The 14765-nt window shown below is 41.6% G+C and overlaps 1 protein-coding gene across 4 annotated transcripts in view; it reads left to right on the forward strand.

Annotated features, from left to right (window-relative positions):
- Positions 1 to 4946: 4946 nt before the first annotated feature.
- The window catches only part of LOC146491542 (nck-associated protein 5-like), a 183288-nt gene continuing 173469 nt past the window's right edge, over positions 4947 to 14765 (forward strand). For 2 of the 4 annotated variants that reach the window (XM_085152009.1, XM_085152014.1), the window contains exon 1: positions 4947 to 5189. In XM_085152009.1, the coding sequence (XP_085008135.1) occupies positions 5071 to 5189 (119 nt within the window). In that variant the 5' untranslated portion in view covers positions 4947 to 5070. The remainder of the gene's footprint in view (positions 5190 to 14765) is intronic. The other 2 variants (XM_085152010.1, XM_085152021.1) reach the window with 2 other exon arrangements.

Below are 14765 nucleotides of genomic sequence, written 5' to 3' on the forward strand. Positions count from 1 at the left end.
TAAATTTGTAAAAGGAAAAAGCTAAAAATTTAAATAGTTAAAATTTGAAATGTGAATGTTGATTTTTGTATTATATGATTTATTTATTACATTTTATGCGGAGTGAATAAATAAAAGTATATTTACGGTGGCCCCTAGAGACAAAGCACAGACAAACTCCAAAACACGTACAAACTCCTAAGCATGTACAAACTCCAAAACGCGTAAAAACTCCAAAACACGTACAAACTCCAAAACGCGTACAAACTCCAAAACACGTACAAAGTCCAAAACACGTACAAAACACAACAGAAGTGCTCCAGGATGCTAGGGCGCAGTGTTGAGCTTTTGTTACCCAGTGGCTACACAAGCCAGGAAGTTTCAACAACCGGATTTGGTGTGTGGTAGTAACAGGTAAATGAACTTTTTTTTTTTAATTATTTGAATAAATATGAGTGCTTGTCTATAAATACACAAACAATACACACATGCTCTCAATTGTGTAATTTAAGTGATCTGGGTAGCTCTGTTTTGGAAGTTCAGTTAACGCTAGAAATGTGTTTTGGAGTTTGTACGTGCTTTTTGGAGTTTGTATAAGCTTTAGAGTTTGTACGTGCTTTGTCTCTAGGGGCCATATATAAACATATATAAATAAAACCACTTTTTTTTACATTAGTAATTCCTTTTCTGCATAATTTTATATTATTGTTAATGATTAAATAATTAAAGCAACAAAACAACCTGAAGAGCCGGTTCGGAGCCGAAAGAGCCGGCTCTTTTTAGTGAGCCGAGCCGAAAGAGCCGGATCTCTAAAAAGAGCCGGAAATCCCATCACTAGTCAGCACTAGTGGCCTCTATAATGTATGCAAATATATGCGGGCCGGAATCCCCGCCCCCCTCCCAGCGCGCACCCGGATGCCAAAACAGTGCCAGCAGATTGAAACTGAAAAATGGTTTGAAACCGAAAAATGGTTTGAAACCGAAAAATGGATTGAAACTGAAAAATGGTTTGAAACCGAAAAAAAATGGATTGAAACCGAAAAATGGTTTGAAACCGAAAAAAAAAATTGTAAGCGAAAACAAAAGAATTACAGTTTCAATTAATTGTTTTTCACTATCAATTTTTTTTTCCGGTTTCAATACAAGATTTTTGAGTACATTTATTTCAATGACAATATTTTTTTTCGGTTTCAATATTTTTTTCGGTTTCGTTTCAAGGTGGCATCGTTCTGATCCCATAGTCGGTACAAAGGCAGACTTGACGAAAAGGCCAAAAAAAAAAAAAAGGTATGAGGAAAAAATCAAAGGAGTGAAAGAGTTAGACCCATACGAGCATACAGAGTGGGCTAAAGACGTTAGCGTGCTGCCCAGCTTTCATCACGCTCATATTTATAATTATATGTTCCTAAGTATGAGTGCATACACTCAAGAAGTGTTTAGTAACTTCAGATCCCTGCAACAAGTCCAGTTCCAGTTTACCGACAGATGGGTACAGGACACTGACATGTTCCGAGTAGCCAGACATGTAGGTGGACACCAGGTTTTATTCTAAGTGAAGGGCAACCCTTCAAAAAACGGACAGAGCAGTGGAGTAGCCAAGGCAATAGAACAATATAAAACTCTATTACTAAAATATAATTTATTTCACAAAAAAGATTTAAAACAGTTAAAAACACCCCTGGTCAGGGAGAACACACAGTAAAAACATAAAAACAACATTAAAAGTCCAGTGGTGTCAGCCACAGCATTAAAATCCACTAAAATCGGAGCGGGACAAAGAAAACCCGGCGGTGTCCCCGGCCGTCCACTCTGTCTCTTTGCTCCGGAGTACTGGAAGAGAGAGGGGGCAGCGACAGTCACTGTTCTTTCCAGTGAAAGGGATTTCTTGTACCACGGTGGGTTTTGGGACTTTCCCCGCAATCCAAGCCCTCCGTTGCCTCTTTGTGACTTCGGAAACATGACTTGCACAATTTTTCTTCCACGAAGGAATCCGATAAAAACCGATCGCTCTGTCTCTGTGTGACTGTTGTCATGTAATAGCCTGTGTGCGCAAGCCAGTTGTACCTACAATCCTTTGCGGAGATCCCGCGGAGATGATGTCACATTTTCGATCTCTTAGAGATTCCAGCCAAACTAGCATAAAGTAGCAGATATGTAGCCAGGCTATGGCAGCTGATTGCTGAGCAAAATGAAGAGCATTAGTTTATACCTCAGTTCTCCTTTTCATCCAAATATGCTCACATATTTCTAAAAAACAAAAAAAAGAAACAAGAAGCACCCAAAGAGACCAAATCTCCAGGCTCCACCAAGACAATGAATTATGGGCAGTATTTACTTTTAAGAGAACAATATTGTACATTGTATGCATTGATTTTGAGTACAAAACAAACAAACAAACAAACAAACAAAAAACTTGGTTAGGACAGTCACAAATGCCAAGAGACAGGTCAGCAACTCCTGGCAACCACAGGTTGCTAGAGAAAAATATTAATTCCCCAACGTATTGGTGATACTATTCACTGTTGTACCAGAATTGTATTCAGTCGCACACAGTTTCATTAAAGACGCCTGCATGATTGCAAACACTCACCAATAGTCACCAAACAGCACTTGTGCTCTTTGAAATGTCTTGTTTGCAGCAGTCAAGGCCAACTTTTGCTCTAAAGGCAAATGTTCTCCCTTTCCAGGTTGTGCCACAACTTTTCAAGTCTTACTACAGTTTGCAGAGTAAATGGTGTTTGCAGACAAGTTGGTGTGTTCCATGCAAACTCCAGGAGACTAACAACCTGCTAGCAATTGAAGCTATTGCAAGGAGTTTAGTTTACAGGAACACCTATTTTTCCTGAACGACTAGATTTTACCAAATGATCTCTGGATCTGTGTGACTCTTTTGTCAGTCGTCCATCTCTGGGCATGCTCAAGTCAAATCGCAGTTAAAACTTTGTGTTAGTTCCAAAGCCTTTTATAGCCGTCCTTCTTGAGGTTTTGGATGAAAACCTGAAAACTGTTTGAAAAGGGACGATGTTGCTCTTATTTGGACAACCATTCGTAAAAAGAGAGCTTAAGATAGAAAAGCCATAGCTGGCATCTTCATGACCTCTCTTCAGCTGGCCTGTTTGCTCCATAAAGCTGTGTAATCGTTTCCAAACATACCACATAAATGACTTGATTTATACCCCAAAATTTACCACCATGGGTTTGCTGCTTGACAACAAAGCAAAAAGAAAAAGACCTTAGGAAAATAGAAAGATTTTTCTTTCCTTATGTCAAGATAAGAATGCATCAGAACGAGTGGAGGAGGCAGATATGGAAGACAGAATGTGATTTAGGAAGGAGGAGTGGATTCGGACAGTGTTTCTTCACGAGATAAGCACGCACAGGTGTTTACATACGCACATACATGCACACACGGTGCACACGTATACTGCAGACTCCACCTGTCAGCCACTCAGGTTCATGAGGAACCTGTAAATGCTCAGAATAACAGGGGAGATACATTTACCTAATTATGCAAATTCAAATCTACAAATGCTAATATTTCAAATTCAAATCTAACAAAAGACATTTCTCTCTCCACTCCAGATTCAATAAATAAATCACAAGCTTCCAATTATCCAGTCAAAGATTTCCATTATGAAACGCTAAATGAAGAAGATACGGTGGTTCTTGTATTATTAACCCTCTCCTTGATGCCGATCAGCGTAACACCATGCTGCTCTTTACCCCATTAGCTCCTGACATTTAGGTTTAATTGAATGCCTGTGATTGCAGGATGGCCGGGGATCGCACTCTTTCTTGTGTGCTCTGCCTTCAAAGCAGCTCAGAAATCTTTTTAGGTGTTTTCGTGTGTGCGTGCGTGTGTGTGCGTGCGCATGAAGTCATTTATCTTCCAGCTCCCCGCCGCCCCGGCGTATTGCAATGTCGTCAGCTCACTCCATCTCCTTCTGCCTCCGCCGAGTGAACAATGTTGCAATGCAGTGAGCTTACAGGGCAAGAATGCGACAAACAGAATGGAATTGCTGCAGAAATTATTGCATTTGAGACCGCAAGGAATGCAGTGGAGACGGGCTGAAAGCAGACCATTTGTTCACAGCGGTTAGGGATGAGAATCGGTGGGCGGTCGTGCTGAAAAACATGGAACCCCGGCTTATTTCAAGCAAATGCACTTTGTGTATTTGGTGCATCCTGCAAACAATCAGTAAAACAAACCGAATTTAAGCAGATATAACACGAGAGATGAGGTTAATGCAAGTGGCAGGGCTGCTCTTTGAGCCTTGGATGGGTGGCAGCGAAGGAATGCAGACTCTCTGAGGAGTGCCCTGCAGAGAGGGCAATGAAAAGCAGAGTGCTGGTGGTGGCTCGCGGCCGGCACAGAGAAGTATACTTGGCAGTGAAGACGAGAGTCATGTGCCTCCATTTAAATGAGAAGGAAAGAGAGGCAGGGAAGGGGAGGGAGAGAAATACAGGCTGAGCTAAGAGGCTGGGGAGTCCGCCAAGCCAAGACACTTGAGGAATGCAGAAGCAGGCCTCTCTTTGCAGTAATGCCATTACTGCTGTCTGAGTCAGGCAAACAGCTCTTCCAGTCCAGTCCAGTCAGCAAGTCTCGCAGCCAGTGTAAACACATGACAGGTAACACCTGAAAGCCAAGCAGAGAGAGGTGAATCTGGGAAAGAAGCTCCTCTTTAAGAGCTTCCCAGCAGTATAGTGTTTCTCTTTTATATTCTAAGGAACCATCCATGTGTTTGCACGTGTGTGTGTGTGTGTGTGTGAGTGTATGCAAGAGCGCGCTCTGTGTGGTGTGACTCCTTCGGCCCTGGCAGTTAGTTAATAAACGCAGGCCTGTCAACAGCTGCTGCTGATGTAATGTGGAACTTCTCCTCACTCTCCTTATCCTCCCGCCCCACCACGCCTCCCCAGCTCCCTCCTGCACCAGCACCAGCACCACCACCCTCCCTCCCTTCTATTTACAAGTCTCACTGGGTGTTGCTGCAGACTTCCAGAGCTGGCAGCACAGATAGTGTTGTGTGTTTGTGTGTGTGACTTCCCTCCTCCCCCCCTCTGTGCAACACTTCCAGGGGAATTTACAACAGCATGTTTTCAGCTGCCATCAAAGAAAGGTCCACATCATCAGGTTGTCTTCCTAGCCAAAACACTCCTGACAGTCTGGGAGCTGCAGACCTGTTGAGTGGAGAGGATCCGGCTGGCGCAGAGTAAGTTTGGATTTGTTTGTTTGTCTTCTGACATTATGGGAAACTGAGCAGTTTAAACCTTCATTGGGCTAGCTGATTAATATCAGCTAGTGCCAATTTGATGTTTAACTCAATTTGTATTGTTTTCTCCTGTAGTAGTAATAGTAGCTCTGCAACATGAAAGTTTTTTTGGTTTTTTTTACTGTTTTTCAGTTGTTTTTATTCATTTAAATGGAACTCTTACTTTAAAATTCCAAGATTAATCCATGAAGCTGACAGTTGAGCTTTTATAGGCTAATGAAAGTATTTACAGTAATGTTTCCTCTGTCTTATATTATGCAAATTAATGCAAAGTCTTTTGCATTTTTATAGGCCAGTTAACTTGTAATTAGTACCTGAAACCCCCAAAATGTAAATGCTTTGTGATTTAGCTGGTTGTAAGAAGCAATTTCAAGATTTCAGAACAAAATTTAGCCAGCTATTTACTAAGCTAATTAGCTTTGTAGGTAAGCCCAGTTGAAATCTGTGATTGCTATCCACTACTTATTTGCCACCCAGCATGTAGCCACATTAGTAATTGGCTAATTTCTTCTTCTTCTTTTTTTCAAAATGAAATAAAAATAAATACACTTTTGAGAACTGCTTTTTGCTATTGAGAAGTCCAAATTTCAGGTTAGCATCTTGCTACAAATGAGCTAGTCTATTAATTAGCCTATGCATTAGCAACTAGGCTAGCTAATTTGTAGCTAGGTTAATTAGCTGAGCGAGGAATGTTGAGCTAAAATAAAAATGCTGTTTAGATCAAAACATGTTTAATAACATTTTAGCAATGTGCTAATTGGCAAATCATTTAGCTAAAGAAAGAGCTAGTAAAGTTGTTTTTACAATATTTTTTGTGATGTTTAAAAATATGAAATTACTGATATGCAAAATTGCTAGATGTTGGTGTGCAAATAGATATAAAGGCTTGTATTACTGTTTTTAAAAAAAAAACAACAAAAAAAACCAATATCAAACAGGTGGTTTATTTAATTCTGAAATCTTAAAATTGCTTGATTACAACCAGCTCAACCAGATTTAAAAAGAGTCTACATTTATCACAACTGTCATTTTAAAAAGCATTTTTATAATATATATTTGTGGAATTTATGTAACGTAAAGCAGACTAAGCATTACTGTAAACAGCTCAAATTAGCCTAAAAACAAAAAGTGATAAACTCATAAAAATACATGAATGTGTTTGGTTTTCACATCCTTCTTTGAGAGAAAATGCACATTGGAAAACATCCGCATAGATAAACATGCACAAAAACGCTGTTGTTTCTCAAGCTGTCAGCAGAAGCCTGCCGATGAAATGCATGTGTTCAGTTTTTCAGCAAGCTGCCCATCGCATGATGCTTGCATACCAAGCTGAGAAGGGGGCACAGTTGTGTATTTTGATAACGCTTGGAAAATTCCTCTGCCCTCTCTTGGCATGCTGCATCACTACTGGGCCTTTGGAGAATATTTTTCTGGCTTTTTTTTCTACCTGAAGCACTATCATGAGAGAGTTCAGTGGAGAGTCACGCTGCTGAAGCACGCTGCAAGTCCCCCGGCAGGATGTTCAGTTAACTTTTTTTTTTTTTCCCAGGATGTGTATGTAAAATGTCCTATGCATCTGGTGGGATAATCGCAGGGAATTGCAGGGACTCCCCTCATGAACAGGATGACGACATTGTAGTCATTGTTTTTCTTTTTTCTCTCCAACAGACCTCTGACCCCTCCCTCCTTTTTTTTTTAAACCCCCACATTAAATTGCCTGCTAAATACCACTGACTAAAGAGGGCAGACAGGTTCGGGCACAGTCTTTGTTACTGTAAGTGACTGAGAAAGACATCTCACTTGGCAAAATTTTACTTAGGAAGTAATTAAAGCAAAGTACAACACGAGAAAACGAGCTTTGTCTGTCTTCTCAACCAAGCCCATCTTTAGTGAACAAGTAGGCTAAGTCAAATATTAATACAATCTTCAAAGAAGCATCCCGACTGTGAAGGCTTCATGCAAATTCTGTAAAATGTATCATTAAATGGTATGAATAAATAACATCACAATGTGGAGGACTCCACATTGAGACAGAACTGGAGCAAAGCGAGTGAAAATATAAGCACAGCCCTGTTTAAAAATGCAGAACTAGGTGTCAAAAATCTGTCTGTTAATGCACACCAAATGATTTACAAATGCCTCTGAGTTATCCGGCTGTCTCACAGCTTAAAAGCATAACGAGGAGCTCCGTTTGTTCCTTACTTATTAAATATACAGGATTGTGTTTTCTCCCTTAGTCACGCTGTCCTTGCCTGTGAGCTTTTGGCAGAAACGTGGCAGACAACTGCCAACATTTGCTGGTTCCAGCTTCTGAATATCCAAAATCTGCTCTAGATTACATCTGATAGAACTGAACACTTGTAAGCTTTGGACTGTTTATGAATTTATGAAACAAGAAGCTATTTTAGCCCATGGGATCTCAAAAGGTGCATTTCTTTCATCTTGTGTGCAAAATCTTATCAACCTATTGTGGAAAGAAGTTTTCATTTGGTCTTTACCAGGCATTATCTTGTGCACAAAATATGTATTTGTCATATGAATGAGTCATCTTACCCAAGTAATAATTTTATGTAAACTGGGATCTTACTGAGCTAGTGAAGTAGTGGTAGTTCTTCTTTTCACTTGAGTAGTCTGCCATAAACTCCCATGTTCAAATGCTAAATTGTACATTATTAAAAATCAGCTTCACAGCCTTACTGCTTTACTTTATACTGTAAGGTAAAGACCCAACAATAATATAAGGAAAAGCCCAAAAATCAGATGACCGCCTATCAGTAAGCACTTGGTGACAGTGGGAAGGAAAAACTCCTTTTTATTAGCAAGAAATCTCAGGCAGGACCAGACTGAGTCTACATCCACACTAATGCGTTTATGTTTGAAAACGCATCGTTTTCTCTCCGTTTTGCCCTCTCATCCACACTGAGACGGTGTGTTCCCCAAGGAAAAACGCAGCGTTTGGAAAACGCTCTCGAAAATGGATACATTTCAAAACAGAGCTGTCCCGTCCCAGTGTGGACACTCAAAAACGCAGACTTTGGAAAACGATGACACATGTTGGTCACGATGCAGTCATGTGACCACTTAAACCAAGAATTCGGTGCTTTGTCTTGCCATTTCGCCGCCACGTTTCAAAATGTAAATAAACGGCAGAGGGAAATGACACAGGTCGAGTTGTCTTGCGTTTCACGCATGCACGGAACGGCAACGTCAGCGTTTTCGGCCGTTTTTGTGTGGACACGCAACTCTTTGAAAACAACTGAAAACATGTTTTTCAGATGAAAATGCCGTTTTCAAATCTATCCGGGCTAGTGTGGACGTAGCCTGAGAGAGGGGCTGGTTGACTGAGTAACTGGAATGGCCTGATTGACAGATGTCCTGACCTGAGTTTGGTGGGGCTAATCTGCTCTCTTTTTACTTTGGTAGAACAAAAAGATTGGAGGTTGGAGGTCAGGTTAGCAGAAAACAAATATGCCATACACACAAGTAACATTAATGAGTCCAAGGCTAAACACTACCTGGACTTTCATAATAGTAACTCTTCTACAGTACAAGCGATTGGAATTAACCACATTCCATAACCAAAGGGAAGCTTTTTGGATTTATAAATTATAGGCCACTAAATATCCTGGCTTAAATGAGGACTTAGATGTTACTTCTTTTTTTTTTTTTAATAAACTTTATTTGCCCTTGAAGATGCATTTAAATGATCTGCAGTGTATGGTGCTCTGATGTGTTTTCTTGTCTGATTTGGACTGAATCTTGTGAATGTTTCTTGATATCTTTTTGGGCTCTTGCATTTAACCGGATTATTGAAGACTCATCCTATGGGTAAAGTTTTACTGGTGGAATTTTCCACTCTCACCCTAATTGGAAATTTGGCATGATCTAAAATATCGCCATGTTGGTGTCATTCGTACACCATTATAGTAATGTTGGTCCAGGATCAACATTGCAACTGACCTATGACAGCTGAGCATTAAGCTAGTATTAGCCTAATGCTATTAAAACTATCACTAGCAAACCATTGATTGGTCAATTGCAATATTGATCATGGACCAACATTGTTGTGATCATACAGGAACAACATTAGCATGGGGATTTCAGATACACACTAGTGAAACACCATTACAAAAGATTCAGTTTGTTCATTGTTGCTTGTTGGAGAAATGTGTTGGAGTTTTGGGTTGAATATGGCCATGCCATGAGAGTAAATGGATTTGGAGTTATGGGATATTATAGGTCTCATCCACTACATCTAGTCACCGTGTGTGTAGTGTTGGAGCTCCAAAATCTTACAAATATTGTGGCCACCTCAGAGGTTTGTACTTCAGTTTTGGTGAGTAAAATTCTACTGTTTTGTTAGTTGTAGATTGGTGACCAAGCTATAAATTATCTATATAAGGTAACTTCTGGCTCCAAAAACCAACGTGCGGGCGGCCAAAACGCTAACCTTGACATATCAGAAAGTGGAGTCCAAAACCTGGTTCATGGTGGCCATCTTAGTAGGCAAAGCTGACATTTCCAGATGTCCTTCTCCCCACCAACACTTTACTGTTCGTCCTGGGAGATCCCGAGGTGCTCCCATGCCAGATGAGATATACATTCTCTTCAGTGTGCTCTTGGTCTAGCCTGGGGTTTCTTCCCAATTTCCCAGAAAAACCTCCAAAGGGAGGCTCCCAGAAGGCATCTTAACCAGATGCTCCAACCACATCAGCTGTCTCTAAGCCAGCCACCCTACGAAGGAAACTCATTTTGGCTGCTAATTATTATTATTATTACTATTACTGTTACCCAGATCACATGGTCATAGGTAAGGGGTGGAACATAGATGGATAGTCCGGTACAACACCCACACCAGTGCTGATACTGGACAAGTCTGCTTTTAAAACCATTAAAGCACCCCAAATTACAAATTACCATGACATTCATGCTCACGAGGAGTGTCTGTAAACTACTGACCACAACTGTACATGTCAGTCAAAAACATGATTAGTATTTATGTTGCCCATGAGCAAAGTGTATTTATTAGTGTATTTATTAATGAATATAATTATTGTCACAAACCCACAAACTATTTTGTCTTGTGTGAAGATAGTACACAACATTGTAGCTGTGTCCCAAAATGTCGGCTGCATCCTCCGGAGGCCGCATTTGAAGGCCGATTACGTCACAGCCAGGCAACGAAGGCTGTCCCAATTCGTTGACTCATTCAAATGCGGCCGACAAATGCGTCCTTCATTTCCTGAATTTGAAGGATGGGTCGGGTGTGTCCTTCGTGGCCCACCATATCCCAGAATTCATAGGCCCAGCCAATTTCAGTTTCCAACAATGGCGGCCGCTACTAAGTTTTAAAATTAGTCTTATTAATCTTTCTGGGTCCCAAAATAAAATTTTAACATATTTTCAGGCGAGAAAGTAGCTGTGTAAACTTCAAATATCAGCTCAGTTTATCAAGACATCGCATATTTGCAAAAAGTGCGCCAATGTTTTTGGAGACGTTTGTTACCCACCCGCTCAATAGCAAGCCGGGGGGTTCAATGGTCAGTCGAGCCAGCGAGAGCAGCGGACTCCCGGCTTCATCGTTTCAGTCCCTGCTGTCTTTCGCTACTCAGGTTAAACATGATTTATAAGTCACTCGGATAACTTAAAAATGTAATTGTTTGGCTTTTTTCTGTGTTTTATTTGTTCCGGTTTGACTGAGATCAAAGTTATTAGATTATTAGATTAAATAAAACTTTATTAATCCATCGGGTGGGTTCCTCCTTGGTTTTCACACAGCCAACTGATTAAACAGAAGTGTGAGACGGTCGACAATTTACGCCAGTGTCCTGTTATATTTTAGATAGCAAGGAGCAGACGGCCGAGTTTATTAAACTCACCGAGACAGAGGTGACGCAGATCTGAAGGCTAGACCGTCCCATTTCACAGCCTCGCACTTCCGGCCTTCTTGGTCTTCGAAGGACCCGGCCCACGTAGACCGCGAAGGCCGGGTCCTCCGAAGGATGCAGCCTACGTTTTGGGACACAGCTTATGACTAACCACACACTTTCAAAATTATTATGACACTTTAGGGCCTCCATATTAGTAAGGTAAATTGAAAATGAAAATAAACTGCAGCTCTAATCGAGTTTGTCTTCACTCGGCCGCGCCAGCTATAGTCATTCTCACTGTGTTCAAAGGACGTAGGCTGTTTATTCAGTTATGTATAGGCTGTCCTTGTTCCTTTGCAATCATAATGACATTGAGAACTAAAGGCCTAAGCAAATAACCATGCTTTCCTGCACACAGTTATGCAGACATGTGCATTACAAATCCTTTCCATACCTTCAACACAAGCCCATAATTTTCTAATAATCTAGTTTAAGTGCCAGAAGGAGACACACATGCTCATGCCGCATGATCTCAGTGCTGATAAACTTGCGCATGCTGAGACTGGCCTCCTCGTATAAGATTAAAATGAAAGAACATAATCATGGTTTTACAAGCAAGCATAAAGCGTATGCGAATCATCCCTCGCCTGGATTATCAGTATTCATTTTAAAGAGCGTGTTACATTGACCTGTTAGCCTTGGCAATAAGCCTCACATCTTCACACCCACATGATAAATACTCACCTCACTTAACCTGATTACCAGCAGTCTAAACACTGATGTACCGCGGAAGAGGCTATACAACATTTAGACAAAACATTCATCTTAATGATTGGTTTCCCCAGACCATGACAGCAACAACAGGCCAGTGTAAAATGCGGCCTATTGTTTGGGACCCTCAGACGCTGTAATTCCACGTTAGGTTGTGCCAGGCTAGTGGTGCCAACTGTACCGGGACACATGCAGAGGCAGGATGAGACAGGCCGGCCAGCAGAGGGACTCAAAACATCCGATCAGCACAGGCCATCTGTGCTGCTCTCTCTCCACACATTAAAAACCCCAAATCAGGCACTCGCATGCTTCAATTTTCTCCCCCATGAATGGAAAGTAATAGCAGCCCCCACTCCCAAAACGTTACCCTCCCACTGCAGCGAATTAAAAGCGAGGCTCAAACGTATAATCTTCTCCCCGGTCATTCATTCATTCATTCAGTCGCAGCGGACATGGCAGTCTGGATGAATCATTCAGAAGAAGAAGAAGAAAAATAAAGAGAGAACTAGGCTGTGGACCGTAGGGGATGCCTCTGTGCTGACCCCGTTTCAGCCACCCCCCCATCCTTCATTCAAGCCAGCGCACAGGGTACAGACACAAAAATGAATTGGTTCCTGGGGCAAAAGGGGGGTGCACCAATCAATGTCCAATCTCCCCTCACCACCACCACCATCCATTTTCAGGCTCTGGCACTTCCTGGCACCCCTGCCCCCCATTTTGGGATATTGATCACAGAGTTCAGAGTTACCATTTGGCCAAGAGGCTTTTGTTTCCAAGACCTAGAGGTTTCCACTAATTATACAAAAAAGCCCCCATACTGCTAATCTTTGGCTCCAGATGGCCATTTAAATATAGGCTTACATGTATTTGCTCCACTATTTATCATATAATTTATTATATAACCCGTGACTAAACCACTTCATACTGTATACATAAAGGGAGGGGGAAATCATTTCCCATTGCTCAGTTAAATGTTTTGTTGCACAAGTGCCAAAGTTCAGGCCACCCCCTGCTTAAACCAACCACGACAAGGACTTTCTTATTTGTGGCGAAGAGAGAATATGCGTGGGAGAATCCCTTACTATACTAGGTACAAAGGGCGGTATTGTCACTTGTGGCAGAGTGTGATCTCTGTAACACTTACGAATCAAAAGCCAGAGGGTGGAGCAACAGTGTTTCTTCAGGAGGTCCCTTTACTGTATGATTATTCAGCCCTGCTGAGTTAAGAGGGCCAGTAACAAAAAAAAAGCCAGTGATTGCAATAAATGCACAGCTGCCTAATTTATCCCACCTTACAAAGGAACAGTATCAAACCGGAGCCATGACGATCCATATTCATGGACAATCTGGGCTTGTTATTGCCATTTATCCACGAGGCTGTTTTCTGTACAGCAATCTCTCAATGGGTTTAAGTGTTATCATTAAGCTGTTATCCCCTCACATTATCCCTGTTGTAGTTTCAGAGCTGTCTGGGGCTCTGTGACTTCAGCTGGGTCCTCTCTTGTTCCTGGAGCAGATGTTAAAAAACGACTCCCACCTCAAACAACCCCCATTTTGTGTTGTACACAAACACACACATGCACACACACCATCCTGCCTTTCCTCCCTCCTTCCCTCACCCTGGCATCTAATTAGGCCTACAGCACAAAGACTCCCAGATGTCAGCGTCCTCCTGGCCTCCTTTGATTATATCCTTTCCATCCCACTGCCTTGGTTGCCGACTGGCTGGGGGCCGTGTGGACTATAGGCGTTGACGCGTGTCACTTTGTGTAGGTCAACACTAGTCCAGTTTAACATATCAGTAATTGCTTTAGGTGTAAATCACGGGGAATGAGGAGGGAGGCGGGACAGTTGCAGAGAGGCCCCTGGATTGTCATAAATGCTTGCAAAGTGGTGTCAGTTCTTGGAATATGAAGTATAACTTCAGCTAAACGCAGGAGAAAATCACATTATGTAGATGGAGACTGAGTTACTCTATTGTCTGTATCTCTAATAGCTCGTCCAAAACTACTGTTTGTCAATCCCTATTTAAAAGAGCATTCATCATGGCCAACAGACCCTAAGTGTTTCATTTCCTTTAAAACCAAGCAACCGAGAAATACGAACGATCGGTCGACAGTCAACAAGTCTGTCGTCTGAGGAAAATTGGCCATGGCTTTGACTTTTACAGATGGCGGCCACGACCGTAACTTTCAGCAGCAATCAGATTTCCATGCTTCCATGAGCACCACATCTGCCCAGTAAATGCTTAATGGATGAGATATTGATTAGTTCTTTACTGTAGAGCCCTGGATTACACTCTATCATCAAGGCTTGGAAGTATTTCACACTTCATCGCCAACTATTACTCTTTAAGAAGTGCCGACGAAACAAACCAAAGCAATTACAGACTAACTCGTCTTCCTTGTGATAGCTGTGTAATGCTGTAAAATCTAGATCACACAAACAGAAAACATATCTTGTCACAGCCTCATCAAAGCAGCTTGTTCTGTTCACATATTTAAAAAAAAAGGAGCGACAGAGGAATGTCTGACAATGCAAGTTGCGTGAGTAAGGGGTCTTAGTTGCGGGCCATATACTAAAACCTTACCTAAAGAATTTCAAGTGTTGATACATGAACCTGTTGTTATGTAGCACTTTTTCACTACAAGCCCCACAATCACACACACACACACACACACACACACACACACACACACACACACACACACACACACACACACACATCCCTACAAGAGCTTACAAGTTTAGTGTGATTTGCCTTTGCTTTGCAAACTTGCAGTGTTGCTCAACTGTTTTGATCAAAGCCAAAAATTGTCGTGATGCATGCTCAATCATGCAGGTGACGAAATACCAGAAAGTTGATTCTGTTTAT

Source organism: Neolamprologus multifasciatus, chromosome 23 (genome assembly GCF_963576455.1).
Source record: "Neolamprologus multifasciatus chromosome 23, fNeoMul1.2, whole genome shotgun sequence".
Classification (NCBI taxonomy): domain Eukaryota; kingdom Metazoa; phylum Chordata; class Actinopteri; order Cichliformes; family Cichlidae; genus Neolamprologus; species Neolamprologus multifasciatus.